This window comes from Ammospiza nelsoni, chromosome 4 (genome assembly GCF_027579445.1).
Source record: "Ammospiza nelsoni isolate bAmmNel1 chromosome 4, bAmmNel1.pri, whole genome shotgun sequence".
Lineage (NCBI taxonomy): Eukaryota > Metazoa > Chordata > Aves > Passeriformes > Passerellidae > Ammospiza > Ammospiza nelsoni.
Window position 1 is genome coordinate 28,664,793 of NC_080636.1, and position 16,556 is coordinate 28,681,348.

General features: G+C 36.3%; 1 protein-coding gene across 3 annotated transcripts in view; it reads right to left on the reverse strand.

Moving 5' to 3' along the window:
• DLC1 (DLC1 Rho GTPase activating protein) overlaps positions 1 to 16,556 on the reverse strand; it is a 214,811-nt gene that overhangs the window by 156,560 nt on the left and 41,695 nt on the right. For 2 of the 3 annotated variants that reach the window (XM_059469726.1, XM_059469727.1), the window contains exons 3-4: positions 5,441 to 5,590; positions 2,885 to 3,025 (exon numbers count right to left, since the gene is read on the reverse strand). In XM_059469726.1, the coding sequence (XP_059325709.1) occupies positions 2,885 to 3,025; positions 5,441 to 5,590 (291 nt within the window). Of the gene's footprint in view, positions 1 to 2,884; positions 3,026 to 5,440; positions 5,591 to 8,248; positions 8,268 to 16,556 lie in introns of those variants that run through there. The other variant, XM_059469728.1, reaches the window with a different exon arrangement.

A 16,556-nucleotide genomic window follows, 5' to 3' on the forward strand; every position in this document is an offset into this window, starting at 1 on the left:
AATAAAGATGCCAAAACCATTTCTTAGTTTCCCATCGTAAATTATGTAGGAACTGTATCTATTCAGTCACATGAATCCTTATTTTTGCAAGGATTGTCCATATAAGCACCTTTCCAAACATGTACAATTTGTGGTTAAAAGGCCCTGTTGGTCACTTGCTGCTATTTCACCCTGACCATGAGATATAACAGTGGCATCCTAAATTTAGGATGGAGGTTATTCAGCTGTGTGCTTCTCATGAGCCCAAAATACCAAGTACATCTGCATATCAAAGGCCTTCATGCTGCACCCTGCAGACTCCTAGAGAAGCCTTTCCACAATGCTCTGTGGAGAATCCTGTTTTTCCTTGTGTTGCCTGTGCTCAGTAAGGATTTCTCTGTGTGTGTGAGCATGCAGTGGGTGCTTACACATATGGATATGTACTGTACACAGGCATTTACACTGACAAGAATGGGTTTGACTATCCAAAGTGAACCTTCACAAAATGTTAAACAACTTGTGCATGAAAATATATACACATAACCTCAGTTTTATTTAAAATAATATTTATTACTAATTGGCATAGAATATTCTAATTGACACTGTATTTTAAATGCAATTCTTGTTTAACATTTTATAAAATCTTCTCGTGAAAATTTAAAATATTCTGCTTTCCATAAACCAAGAAGTGAATAATTTCCACTCGGACTATCAAACCAAATTATGCTTATGGATATCCCAACACATTTTCACACTGTTTGAAATAGTTTGGTTTAAATCCATATAAAGCTGAACGAACATGAATGGACATGGTTTGTCTGTACACAAAATTACTGTATCCTATGTAGTTAATATCTTTTACAAGTTCTTTATCAGGAACTAGATCCAGATTCATGTCCCCCTGCCCTGCCTTGGTATTCCCACTACTCAGGTCTGCATATGATGTGGTGTTTAACTTTACAGTCTGACTTTGATGCAGTCAACTGTTTGTTATAGTTTGTTTAAAAATACCACAAATCATTCCATAATATAACTGATCACCCTTGCACTCTTGTTTACATACTATTAATAAACACCACAAAAGAAGTTGTCCTTGGAGTCTAAGCATCTGGGACCCTCGGAGATCGGCAGTTACAAACTCCAAAAAGCGAGCAAAGTCTTTGAAACAGCCCATTCCTATTAAAAAGTAGCTCACTGAGTTTCAAGTGCAGAATAATTTTATTCCTATAGCTAGTCTGACAAAATAATCCCCAAATAAAATCCAAATCAAAACTAGAAAAACAAAATCAAAACAAAAAATTCCCCAAACCCCAAAAGTTCCCTTTATAGACAGAACACCACATTGTGGGTTTTCAGAGGAGATCACTACATGGATTACTACAAGGTAGGAGGAGTTGCAGACTGCAAAACTTTAGAAGACAGATGTGTTTGGAAAAAAATTAACTTCACTCATAAAAATTTATAAAATTATATAATAAAATAACAATAGCATATATGCTCAGCATGATATATTAATCAGAGAAAAAGTCACAAAAATACTTGCTGAAGCTGAATTAACACATAATATCTAACTCTCAGGAAGTGATCCACACTTCTGTAAGGCCAGGTGTCAAGAGTTCTCCAAATACTAGCAGAAACACAGAAATTCAAAAGGGACGTTTAATACCTTAAAAAGTTAAAAAGTTTCTGGGTGCTTCTCAGGGTCTGGTAAAATGGAATATCACCTTCCAGAATAACATATGTACTTATTTGAGAATTTGCTGCTATGTATTCAGTGACAGAGTGCAGAGCTCTCTATTTGCTATAATTATGCACTGATGATAAATTACAAGTGAATTTATTTTTGTACAAGTGAACAATCCCAAATGTAAATGTTTATTAGAACTTCTGTTAGCCACAATCTAAAACATTAGTTAACTTGCTATTATTGTAGCACAAGTGGCAGGTGGCTTCTATTTTACTTTTTATAGACTTGCTCTAAACATATATTTATGCTAGCTACATTTTCATTTTAATATTTTATCCTAGATTTTCTGCTGGTCTGGTAACTGGAAACATTTCAATAAGTGAACAGATGGAGTGGGAGTTATGCTAAGACTTTCCAGCATACGCAAAACTTAGAAGTCTAGATTTCTGTGCTTCTTGAGGCATGGAAACAGCAAGTTCAAGAGGGAACAGACAGTGTACCAGGAGTTCCTAGGACATCCGAGCATTTCTGCACACGTTGATGGCTGAAACATTATGAAGAAGAATTCTTCAAAAGATAGAAAACAGCAAAAGAAAGAACTATGCTTCTAATAGTTTTGTGTATCTATGAAGGAATATAGAAGGAGGTTCCTTGCCATATCTGAACTCTCAGGCCAGCCTTTCCTCACCACCTAGAATGCACTGGGACTAGCAGAAAAGCGTCTGCTGGTTCAGAGGTTCCCCTTTGTCCTAAGGAAGCACCCGGAACCACTCACCAAATTTTGCCTTAGAATGGCACTCTCAGATCAGTAGGGTAGTAGATACCTTCAAGAGGACCAGGATGACTGGGCTTGGACAACTAAATCAGCCACAATTTTTCTCTGGCAGAACCTTTCACGAGATTTAGGAAATGTTCTGAGTGATACCACTTCAAGAAAAGCTTACCTTCCTAAACAGCATTGTGGCCTTAAATTATTTTCTCATGTAAAAACACGGCTTATTGTAATCATCAGCTGTTAATAGTGTATTTTTAAATGTGAAACTTCTAGTATTGTTTGCCACTAAAATGTCCCTTTGAGACCACTTTCATTTTTTTCCTAAGTGTCACACACATTCTGTTGTACAATCCAAGTAATGAACAATATAATATTTTTTAACTTCACTTCCAATCTGGAATAATGAGAGAAGTTTAAAAAAAAAATATAACCTTTGTACTCACCCCAGCCTTTGGTTTAGCTCCAGAGCCGGCTACTGAAGAGAGAGATGCTAAGTCAGGAGCATGGATATTAGAAGACAAGTTAGTCTGTGACTGATTTACTGAAGCAACATCCGCTCCACTTTCAGAACCAGATTCAACGTCCTGTAAAAAAATTTTGCAAGTCTCTTTAGTAAATGTGAAATAAAATCATATTTCTGCTAAATAATGAAAATATTTAGGCAAGCTCCCTTAAATACATATGCTTGCTGTATTTTTCAATGTGGTGATTTGCATTAGTTGCTGCTCTGAAATTATAAATCACTACTAACATCAAAGCTAAATGGTAGAATGCAAGGTAAGAAAAATCAGTTAAGGGATGCGGAAGTTTGGCATTTTTCTCTGATATTTAGTATTTCCTGTGTGCTCCCACCTTCTGTCTCTGCAGCACTGCAGGCTAGTGAACATCTGTAAGCCATTAGGCAGATGAAATGACTTCACCCTCCAGCAGTTTATACAATTCAGAGGTACAGCTCCTCAGTTTTCCTGAATCACCAGACACTTATCAGCCAAATACCATTTCTGGTTAAAATGCCCTTACTTTTAATGACACTGATTACATTCCTCTTTCTGAGAATAAAAAGAAGATATACAGTATATTTTATTGTTGAGGAAGTAAAAATTTAGCACATGCTTGATTTACTGCATAGGTTGAGGGCAAGGGATTATACTGTTTGCAGATAAATTGTGGCACTGGCTTCATGTAGAACCAGCCATATACTGTCAGGATTATTAGATGAGGTGCAGCCTGTATGAATACTGCTACACAGGATGCAAAAAAATCTCCTGAACCCTTAATCCCAGAAAACTCCTTGCAGACAAAGCCTCAGTTTCCTTATGCCAGGTTCCTAGAATAGGTGAAATATGGGGCAGTCATCTCAGGAGTTCTGCTCCTCATCTGAAAAGATACAGCATCCTTTGATTTGTTAGTTCCAGTTAAGTCTCTGGTCTGCCAAGCCAAAGCTGCCATTTAGACAGATGCCTATATGCCATGTACATGAGTGTATGGTGTTCCGAAAAGCATTAGAAATTAGGGACAAAGCTGGACTCTTGGTAGGACCGTGTATTTGAGTCAGATATTTCCTGTCAGTGAGTCATGCAATGTGAAGCACTGGGAAATCCAGCAGAGCCATGGAGCAGCCTCTGGAGGAGTCAGTTTGGCTACAGCTGCTCTCAAAAGTTTCTAGTTAGCAGAGCTATGCTGCCACAGTGCACAACCGTGATCTCTGCTGCATCACCCAGTTTTTTACGTCATATTCAAATGATTTCTTACTATAAAATAAATATGAGCCTGAGCTCAATACCAATATATCTTGAAAAACAGATCTTTTGATCTTCTGGTCCACAACAATCAAAGGTTCAAAAATTCCTAGGAAATCACTGTCCATAGATAGCATATATTCCATGTTTGATGCAAGCTGTCTTTCTGCAGAGTTGCTTTGCAGCATGGGAACAGGCACCACCTTCTGATTATCAGGCAGGGTTACTCATACACATTGCCTCTGCTCCCTTGATTGCTGTAAGAAATTAGTTAAAAGTGCTGGCATGGATTGGTGAGATATAGAGAACAGATGCCAACACTGTATTTCAGGTTTCCTGTGTCATCAGTGTGTTTAAGGAGATACTGTGAGAACATTGATATTCAGTGGGAAAATGTTTAACCATGGAAAGTGAAATTATGTTATTTCTTCTAAAAATGACACATTATATAATTTTCAGCTGATCCAACCCAGTGATATACTGGGTTTTCTCACCTACAGACCACTTAGCAATAATGAAGCCTTGCTTTCCAAGGTAAAACTTGCTATTTAAAAGAAAATATCACTAACCAAAAAAAATGATACAAATGCTAGTCTAGAGATCTTGGGGCAGTATTTCTCAGGTTTCTTGAACTGAAAAACAGCTGCAGCACATGTGGGTGAAATTAACAAGAAGCCTGCACAAGAGTACCTTGGATCAGTCATTTCATGTTCTTCAGAGTTACATGCGTAAACATTTTACAGAAAAAAAGAGAGTGCATCAGTCATGTTTGTGAGCTGTCCCATCCCCTCTTGAATTATTCTCAGCAAAGAATGATCCTTTTAAGTGAATAAAAAATCCCCTACAGGAAATAATTCAAGTTCTGCCCAGAATATTACTTTGAATGACTAAGGGCTTTTTTCCTTCCCCAACAGAAATACTCATGTTCCAAGACTGGTGTGACCCTGAGCCTGTGCTGACTCTCCATTTACAGTAGGTGATAATTAGAGAGCTAGACATTTTCTGACTCTTGTTGATCTCCTTTTGTTTTATCTGGGAGTTCTGAACCTCTAATTTATGAGAGGATGCCAAAAGGAAATAATGGATGGCAATATTATTGCCTTCAAAACATGTACATACACACACACAAAAAAACAAAGTCAAATTCTTCACAAAAAGAGCTTTAGTTCTAAATGAAGGAGCTGAAAAATGTGGACTGAAAGAAAAAGGTGAAGCAAAAAAAGATTCTATTTTAGAATAATAGTAAAAAAACTTGATTACAGGTATATGCCTCCGTTTGTATGTCGGGGTGCTGGATGGTGAAGAGCCTGCACTGAGAGCATTTTCAATATCCTGGTCAAGCTGGTCCAGTTTCATAATTAACAGCACCATTGAATCCAGTCGTGAACGATCCCGATCTTCTGTTATTTCCTGTGGAACAGAAAATGCAACTGTTAAATCTGAAATGGTACTAGTTGGAAAGAACAACCTTAAGTTATGAAAGCTCTGTTTCTTTATTTACCAGGAAAGCACACTAAATAATGAGCAGAATTTTTTTTTTTTAAATACTGCTTTTTGTAACCATCTTACTGGGTATTGATGGAATGTACTGCTGAAAAAATATTTTTCATTAGTATTTAATATACATCCATTATAGCAATTAAATTTTTTAACAGCACAATTGTTTGGAATAAATGCATCATTACCTGGATACACATACTTTCAAAACAGCTATGGATTCTAAACACTTCTTAAAATACTTAACCCAAATTAATTAACTTGATTGTACAAGCACAAATGATGATTCATCTGTGATGGAAACAGGGGACAAGTTCCAAGAGGCCATTTTCCAGCTGAGGATAACCCCAACTTCTTTTCTGTGTGGCACTCACTGGTGTAACTATGTTCTTTTGATTTGTTGCAGAGATTTCTGTCTTGGTTGGAAATTCTTGATACACACGAGGCACATCAGGGTAATAGTGAACACAGCATCAGACATCGTCTGACTCGAAAGAGAACTGGATGACATAAACACCTAGTTTATGTAGCTAACTTCCCTATACTCTGTAGAAAAAGAGGCAGAGCAGATCCTCAAAAGTGAAACTCAAAGCAAGATCTTCAACTAGACGGACTAAATAATGCTCTGGAGGAGTTCCTCCCTTTCCCTTTTATATAAAGACTTAACACAAAAGTTAGATAACTGGCCTGCCTCAGAATTCAGGAATGTTAAAACCCTTACTAGTTTCTTCTAGTATGGATTTTCATAATTTGAGTTTAGAAAATACGAAGTTTCATTAACTTGAGATAATATTTTTAAATCCTTCTCAAGAAATGGATGCAAAGATGTTACAATTGTACCACTGTGCCCAAGAAGTAGGCAATATGTGTCCAAATTAGCCTTTTATTTTATAGTCACTAAACTCTTTTTCAGGCTATACAGAGACCTCTCTTTGCAGAATTCCATTAGCAGGATTTTCATAGATTGCTTCAAAGGCATTGCAAAAAATGAATTAGATTACTCCTGCTAGAATTAAAGGATATGTATATATAAAATAGTCATATAAACCACAGTCTACTCGGTCTTTAGGTGGAGATAGATGTGATGGTTACTTAACCCAATGTCAGAGAAGTAGAAATACAAATCTGTCAGTTGATAGCAGAGTTATAAACAATGTACAATGCAAAGGGTTTCTAAAAAAGCTGCTGAGTTTACAGGATCCCCTGATAAATTTGAACTGAGTTTAGAGTGATGGTGAGAGAATATCACGTCAAAATACCTCAGAAATCACCAAAATGGGCTAACTTTCACTTTCTTCCAAACTTAAAATGCAATGTCCCAAATCATTCATTCCTACTGCATGGATCTTCATTTCAACTGATGTTAAATTGATACCTGAGGTCTACAAATGTCAGAACAGCTATTTCATCTAATCTGCACGCGTACAGAAAGCCCAGTGGAGCAGCTGAGTGTCTGCTAACAGAGTAGACATGATCTCCTTTGTGACAGGGGCCATGTTCTCCATGGTGAGCATGACTGTCGCCAGTTCACGCATGCAGAGGATGCCAGTGCTGTTACTAAACTAGCCCCCTGCACAGTCCCCTCACTGTGTCTTTATTTCTATTGGTTTTGCTGAGAAATACACCACTGTAAAGGCTAATCAACCTCATATTGACACTGGACTTAAAAAACAGAAATTCACTGCCACGCCACAACAAAGGAAGTGGCGGTGGCTGGGTGGGGGTTTTAAGTTTGTTGGTTTTGTGGTTGGTTTTGGTTTTGTTTTTTTCTCAGGCTAGAGAGATATGAGGTATTTCACTCAAAGAAAAAAAAAATCTGCCATTTCCCCCTAGCAAATTGTTTGATTCATCCTACCAAAAGAGTATAAACTCCTTTGCCTGCAGCAAATTGAGAGTGCTGGAGAAGAATCTGCTGAAATGAAGCAGTGGCAAAATATTGCTCAAAGCCTGATACCCAGGCTTGACATAACGTGCTGGCCTTGCAGGGAAACACTGCTTTCAGAAAACAATAATATTATCATTGTGGAATTTAGCTATTCTGTTTAGAAGTCCTAACTTCGTGGTTCTGGCTGATGTTCACATCAACATAAGAAATTTAACATTTTTACGATATTTTCTGTTTTACAACTTACTAAACACCTCTTTTGCTGGGGCACTATCAATTTGTTTATATGCAAATCTAAGCATCACACAAAACAATTAACACATGAAATAAAAAAGGCTAATCCTGAGTTAGAAATTCATCACAACACATAGAACAAATATTATTATAAGATTAATTTATGTTTAGACAGTTTTAGCCTTGGTAGTCTCCAATGAATTTCCAAGAGCTTTATAACCTTCCTATCTTTTTTGTATCTCCCTTTTGTGCATATTCTGGGATTTTATTACTGATGTATGATATGATCAATTGCCAGCAAGGTATTAGCAATTAATTTGTTTTCTTTTGAAAACACAGTATTTCCTTTGCTTCCAGTTTTTTCACATTATTTCCCACTGGTAGATATGTATCTTCCAAATTAGAATGCAAAAAATATAAATTACATTTATAGAATTATACAAAAATCCTACCTTAACCATTATGAACTCAAAACTTGGCCATTAGAAGATGTCTGATCAAAGAAAGCCCTTACAACCTTAATTTCTGCCTTAAGACATTTGCATAGGGCAATTCAGGCATGCAGGAAAAATATAAACAGTAGGTCAAACTCGATATGTTATTTGTTTGGAGATTTTATTTTTAACATGCCTCCACACAAGAAGGAAATGGTTTAGGTCATGAACTGGAAAAAACAATATTTCTTTCAATCTGTATCCTCACTGGTGTGATAAAGAAGCTAATTAAATTTGAATATATCCATATGTTTAGAACAGAAAACATTGTAACTCTTCCTAGAATTAAGGATGCTTGAATTATTTGAATTATTGCCTGAATTATAAACCCCAAATATTTTTACAAGGAAGAAAACAGTCTACAAGTCCTGTTGCTATCATCAGTAAACAATGTTGATAGAACGAAAATATTTTTGAGAACATGCCTGCAAATGAGATTTAGCCAGTTTTTTTTAGCTTTTGTGAATTTGGATCTCATATCATTATTGACAAGAATAACACTACATTTTCCCACTATGTACTCCTATGTCTTCAAGTGCTTGTGTGTCCTTTTACTACCAAGTTGCAACGTGTGAGAAGACCTGGGAATTTATTCTCTACACATGTTATAATTGTTATTTTGAACACTTGATGAATAAAAACCCCTGTATGAAGCCAGCATTAATCAGAGTATTTCTGGAAAGAAGTTACCCCCTCCTTTTTATTTATGGTTTCAAGAATTTCATACCCATACTAGCAATACATTACAATTACTTTAACCAACTCAAACAGAAGAAACCAATTAAAGGGTATGACCCTAAATTTGGATTTAATATACCCATTCTGTTTTATCCAGGCATGGGAAAATGGAGTTGGATGTATTTCACTTCCTTGCTGTCTTAAACCCTGTATTTCTCCAAGTGTGTTGCCTTTCCCCTCTGGCCACTGTTTTACATCATACACACACACAGTCCCCACTGCAGTCCCTTTTCCCACATACCTCTTTTGGTTGACTAGAGCTGAAGCAAAGGACACCTTTTGAAAAGGGTGTAGACTGTTAAAATAGGTGCAAAACCTATTTTAATTTTCATAGCAAAAATTATGTACAGAAAAAAATTGGTACTCAAAAACTAAGTTTGTGTTCTCTCATATCACCTTCAGGGGGATTGAGTCACTCCCTCCTTCCCTGGAGGTTCTCCCTTTGAAAGCATCTGCTGATTTCCAGACTGGGAGGACCCTCCCCGTGCCAGCACAGTCCTCTGTGGTTAAGGAGGGGAGAGAATATACCACTCTAAACATTCCCCTTCTAGGGCCATCAGGGCACCACCTCCTTCCTGACACTCTTGTGTCAAGATGTTCATAATTGCTTTGAAAAGGAAAACTTGGATTTTAGAGGAAAGATTTTTACACAATTGACAAGGCGATCTAGAGTACCCACAATAGAAAGAGATCATTTATGGAAAGAACTGTCTGAGTTTTGCCTGGTATTCTTGATCTGCAGCCAGCTGGACTGAGTTAAAATCTCATATTAATGCTATATATTTTAGATGGCATTAAATTACTCATTCTTGTCTTTTCTTGCTAGAAAAATCCTTTTTGAAAAAAGAGAATTTTATGATATATCATTAATTTAATATAAAGGTTTTCATGGGAAGAAACAATTGAAGAATGCAAAATTAGCAGTTTTGAATTTAGTCTGATTTTTTACTAGCAGATATGCAAATAAGTTGTCATTTTCATCCTTCTACATTGTGAACTGTAGAGTTCACAAACGTTGAACAATACCGAAGAATTTTATCTTTCTCTAAATTTTATGCTGTACTGTATCATATATCTGCCCATGACAGGGGATTTGGAACTAGAGGATCTTAAAGATCCCTTCCAACACAAGCCACTCTATGATTCTGTGATTAGAGCCTATTCATTACAGAGGGATTGCAGGCAGAGAACATTAAAACCCACGGTAAAGCATTCTGTTCCTTTTTAACATGAGATACAAGCCTAGACACCAGAAAAATCACAGTAAGATTACTATTATAAATAATATTTTAGAACAGGCTGAAAATGGAACTAACAGCATAGGCCTGCACCTGTGTACACACCACAGGTGAGGAGACATGCTCACATATTCCTGCAGCTCTTCATCTACACATTCACACTTGCTATTGAGAGAATAGCTTTTCTTCTTTAAAAGCTTATATTCTCATTTTCCTTACAGGAACTTTAGATCACTGATCAGTTTTTCCAAATATAAAGTGTTCAACAGCACTAGTATACATGTGCTTTTTCACTTCTGCTAAACACAAAAATAAGTGTTTGTAAAAGTGAAGTCTTCAGAGGAACTTGATTTCTATGTAAGGTCCTAATTTTTATTTTCACTACTGTATCCTCAGAAAAAAGTAAAAAACACAACCACATTAGAAAACCAATCTCTGAATAATATGTTGTCTCAACAAAACCAATGCCTTTTCTACTTCTAGGTAAAAAATATGTCTCCTTCTGTAGAGCACAGTGCTTGCAGGGGTAGTGCTGCACTCTTGGAAAGAGAATAAAATGTGTTGAAAAATGACAGAGATCAAAAAATCCAAATATACTCAACTGGTAAGTTATAGGAACAAGGAAATTTCAGCACTAGAAGTGAAGTGCAGCATCTCAGTTTGTCTTTTTCTAAGGTCTTTCAAACTCCTGTGCTCTTCACAGATACCGTCTCCGGAGCTTAACCTGATTTGCATTGCAAAAACTTGACATCTTTCACATACAAAGCCAATTTAGTCCAAACAAAAGCTTTTCTTTGTAGTAATTTCCTTCCTACAGCTGGTTTTTTTGCTAGACACATACTCAACCCATAGACTATTTACTATTTACCCATAGACTATTCACTATTTACTATTTAATTTTAGGGGGTTTTTAGCATCTTAGTTTTCCATGTTTCATGTCAGCTGAGTAAACTGTCTAGCAGAGATGTTGTTTTAATAATGAAATTTAGCAACTTGCTATTGATGAAACGGAAAATCACTCACAAACCTTGGTGCAAAACAATCTGAGGAATCATTGTTGCACAGCTGTGTTAGCTCAGCAGGGATGGCGCAGCAGTCACTCCTGAAGCGGCTGTCCTTGAAACAGAGCAGCTCTGTATTAAACTAAGCCCATCAGGATCACTTTCCAGCTAATGCTCTGCTAGCACAGGTAGCTATTAATGGGAAACATGCACTTCTCAGACTGCCATTCCTGCACTGGAATTATACCAATTTCCCTGTAATATTAATGTAAATAAGTGGTGGCACTAGTTCCAGGAACTAAGAGAAGCAAAAACAAATGCAAAATTAACCAGCTCAAAATGGTAAATCTTGTCCAATGTAGAAGACAATTATCTTATACTTTCACTATAATTTCATAAAGTATAAATGATGTATGAAATCCTGCTGTCTTTGGAGTTACACTTGATTACAGTAGCCAGTCTGATGACATCCAGCTCCCAGCAGGCAACCCTGACTTAGCATCATACCAGGATTATGACTACAAAAATTTGCCAAAATCAAACTCCATAGAGACACAGAGCACAATATGAATGTAATTTCTGTTCACTGAGTGGAAAGAAGTATCAGTAAACATAATGTAATTAATCATGCTCTTTCCAGCATAAACAAAATCAGTTACTTTTGAGTTTTGTTCATCTTGATATTTTCTAAATTAGCATTGTAATTATTCTAAAATCACCTTTTATGACTATAATTTAATGATTATGACTTACAAACTAAGCAAAAAATCATATCTTTACCTTTATTGAACCCTATTTCTGTTTGCTGTGAGTGGAAAGACTCCTTTGTGGAGAATATTTTAAAAGTAATCTGAACACTAATTATTCGACTGGAGAAATACTGTAATTAAATAGAAATGTGATGTGAATGTGAGTGATAGATAACTGATGGTACGGTACATTTTTTATTATTGAAAAAGTACCTCAGATCTAGAAATTTTGCAAAAAAATCAGCAAGAAAATACTTCAGTGATCTAGTTTCTTTTCTATTATACTATAAATCAAAGACTGAAACAAGGAAAAATAGAGACCATTCTATTAATCAGCAATTAAATCAGCATCAGTGACATGAAACTTAGCTTTGATACATGTTTGTTGGCATGTGTTACACATACACCAATAAGTGAATGGTACTTACAGTTTATGTGTCTTTATAATTTAGTGCATTTCAAACATGAAAGTGAGGAATTGTTTTCAAATGGACAGCAAACCAAATAGTTTCTGTTTTGCACTGCACTGAACACAGCACAAAAGGAGCAGAGGAAGAAGAACAAATACAAAGCCTAGTTTGTCCTCCAGTTTACCAGTGAAAACATAAAATCTAGGAAAGGCTTGGTATCTATGTAAACTCTATTACTGATACTCTAACCTGAAATACCTGCAGACAGAGCAAGACTAGTACTGAGCACCCTCTTAAAACAATTCCAACTCTTTCCACAATTGCAATGACTTTGAATCAGGCCTAATACAGACATGAGAATTAAAACAAATCTCTGCACATTCGAAATAGGTGAGAAATAGTAGTTCTTGTCCTAAATGGTTTTCATGCTACCCTAGTAAATGAAGAGTTTTGAGAATACAGGTTGCACTGTCAACTCTGTCTTTTTAGATAGGATATCTTTTCATTCGTATGATTGTGACATCAATAAATGAAAAAGCAACCCATTAAAATACATAACACAATGCCCTGCTAACCATACCTTAACAATCTGATTATTAAAAATACTCATACCTTAACAATAGAGTCCAATGTTATTCATGTGTGGGAGTGTGTGGGGGTGAGGCAAAGGGGAAGATTCACCACTGAGTGTTTCAAGTCTAGTTAACACATTACAGAAAATTTCCTTTATTCACTTTTCTTTGTCCTATAAAAATTTCACAAAAGATTCTTCATACACGAGGAAGAGGTTTAACTGGTTACTTAACCAGAGAGATCGGCTGGCTCGTTATTAGGAGCTGACTGAGAATTTTTATACCTTGAATGACAAAATGCAGGAAGATTTTGTCATAGCCTGCAAAATATTGAAATCAGGCCAGTGCTTATGTAAGTTAATTAGCTATCTAAGTAGAAACAGAAAAGTCTGCATTTATCCTTCTGGTTTTAGTAATCTTGCTCAGGTTAGCATTTTACATGAGAGATTCACTAGGTTTCTGTGCCAGACACAAGCATTTTCCAATACATCTCATATCTGGAGGAGGCCATGAGAAGAAAAAAGGAATCAAGGAAAGCTGAGATATGGTGCATTCAACAAGGAATCTTTTCCTCCCTGTACCCTGAAGCATGACTAGATTATGAACACCTATGTAAAGAGGCAAAAAAAAAAAAAAAAAAAGGAACTGCACAGTTGGTGGTAAAAAATAATAAGGAGGGGACAAGTTCTTGTATGGAAATCTAGAAGATATAGACAGGTATATACCAGCCATATTGAATCTCATGGAGCGGAAGCAATCGTGTGTCTGAAAGGACATACAAGATCAAGGAAGAAAAAGTATCAAACCAGGTGCATAAGGCCTACTTTAAATGTGCCACCAGTTAATCTGCTCTACTGCAGAATGGACCTACTTTGTTCAGTGGGAAAAGTATCAAAGCGTGACATAAAATCAAAACCCATAACACTCAGCACTCTCTCTTCTTCCAGATGAGAAGCAGAAATTATTGTCTTAGATAGTTAAAAGACCTAAATGTATTAAATTAAGAGTTAAATTAAAAATGGAGCCTAAAAAGGTGAGTCTATGTGATGAAATAGGGGGGTGTTCTATATGTGGCAATATGAGATTATGATCCTGTTGTCAAGGTGGGAAAAATGTAAGACATAATTTGGGGTTGTTGTTTTGTTTAGTTCTTTGTTGTGCTGCAAAACTTCCCCGCACTCCTGCGTAGACAGACAGTTGTTTCCATGCAGAGCTGTTTGGAAATCTTTCTATATATTTTGGTGCTACATCTGGTTAATTTAATCCAAAAACAATGCACTAACTGAAGATTTTTATAAATTCATGCAGGAGACTTAGGAGAATTGTTTAAAGAATTTCTTATTGTGGCAAATGTAGCAATTTACGATAAAGGTTGTTGCAAACTTGCAGAAGTTATAGCACAGTTGTGTTTTCCTTGTGCAGACATTTCATAACAGAGTAGCTGAGAATTTAAACTTTTCTCTAATAACTGAATTTGTTTAGAAACAGTGAACTTCAAAATATCACTGTTTCTTTCAGAGGCAGAATGTTTTCTGCCACCAAACCACCGTAACAGATTCTCAGAATGACACAATTGGTTTAGTTAGAATCAGAGAATAATTTTGGTTGGAAAAGACTAATAAGATCATTAAGTCCAGCTATCAACCCAACCTCTTGAAGTCCACCACTAAACCATGTCCCTAAGCGCCACATCTACACATCCTTTATATATCTCCAGGGATGGTGACGCAAACACCTGAGTAAGCATACAGCATATTGAAGGGAAAGACAAGAATCTGAGAAAAATACATTCTTTATCCATAAAGTACATGTGTCACTAGAACTAACAGGGATGAGAAAACAACAGGAAAAATGAATCCCAAACATAGAGGAGTGAGTGAGGTCTCTTGGATCCCCTAAGCTACTTCAGGCGGCTCAGCTGATTCTCTGAGATACCAAATATCAGGCAAAGGCAACATTCACACAAGCAAGATATTATTCTGCAATTTTATCAGAATATTCAGAGTTTCATACTCTTAGGTTATAAGTACCCTGGGTGTATGAGATTGCAGAGCTGTAAATTATTGCTATGAGGCATTGAAAATCAATCCCCTCTCTTATTGCCAGACAAACTCTAGTGGATGTTTGCTACTGTATAGTAAATCCTCTATAAAATCTTATAGTAGACAAAGACTAAAAATATACTTTCCCCTTACATGATATTAATAACAATTTAATATTTCAAAAATGAGAGGTGATCAGAAAAAAAATCCTTAGCAACTTTGTACTTTGTTCTGTTTATAGCTGTACTCCAAACTCAGTTTTAAAAAAATAGATATCTAAATCATTATCTGATACAAGTCATGGTTACATGGTTACTTTAATTTTCCCCAAATTCCTGGCTCTAAAAAACTCCTGTTCTCTCATCTATTTGCCCAATCTATCACTCAGCTTTCCTTGTGTCAGTAGTGGTTTCCAGAAAGTTCCAGAAAGCGACTGGGGGTACAGCTGAACACAGTCCCTGGGAAAGGTGTAGTGCCTATCAGGGTCTTCTGTGCAACCCCAAAATGTCAGTACTGGACAAGGAAGACTAAAAAAGGCAGGACAAAAAGCTGTATTGAATTTTATTTTTTCTTGCAAAAAGCTTGTAATTAAATGGTGAAGTGCAAAGTGATCACTTAACTGTAACCTTGTTTTTTGCTGGTGCGGTTAAGCTGATTTTACAGATATTTTGGGTCTTGACATCTTCTCAAATACTTTTCTTCAGTATACCAAAACAAAGAACTTGGGGAGTGTGTACATTAGCGACCTGCTGAGGGTCTGAAAGAGGGGTGTATTGTCAAAAAGCAGCAGCAAACTGCTGTTCTCTGTCTCTTAATTCACCCATTTATTCTTTAGCTTTGCCTGCCTATGAAGCTGAAGAAATTCCAGAAATATTTTTTTATGTCAGTAGTTTGTAAGAGAACATGATAGCATGAGAAAAACCCTTGCTAATCTTGTATATTCAGAGGAAGAAGTTTCAGTGCTTTGTTTTCTTGGGAAAGAGCTCGGGTTTTCCCATGTGAAAATTGGATTGTCTCAGTGACAATTACCTTCTTACTAAATTACTTCTGCCCAGTGAGATTTAAACTAAGGTTACTTTTGTATCACAATTCACTGCTCACTGATATTTATGAGAGCTGTAATTGGCTACTGAGGAAGTGGTAGCAAAACTCTTGATCTTGAATGGGGATAACATTTTAGTTTGTGAATAAGACGTCCAGGTTTGGGTTAATGCCCAATAAACTTGAATGCTCAGAACTTGCCTCAATAAAAGGGTTTCAACAAAAGGATTAAAAAATTAGATGTTCATATCAGACTTAATTTAACTACATGAAAGGTTAGTCACAAACAAAGCCCCCCAAAACTGGGATTGGGATCAAACATGTTGGGAGTGGAAATGTTGATCAAGGAAATTGTTATTGCTTTTCAGCCACATTTAGAAAGAATCTAGATAGCTCAAAAAAAAAAAAAAATCATTGAAAAGCACGTTTGCTCTCACACTTTGAATTCTTAGCAAACAGTAATGAATGGTAATTA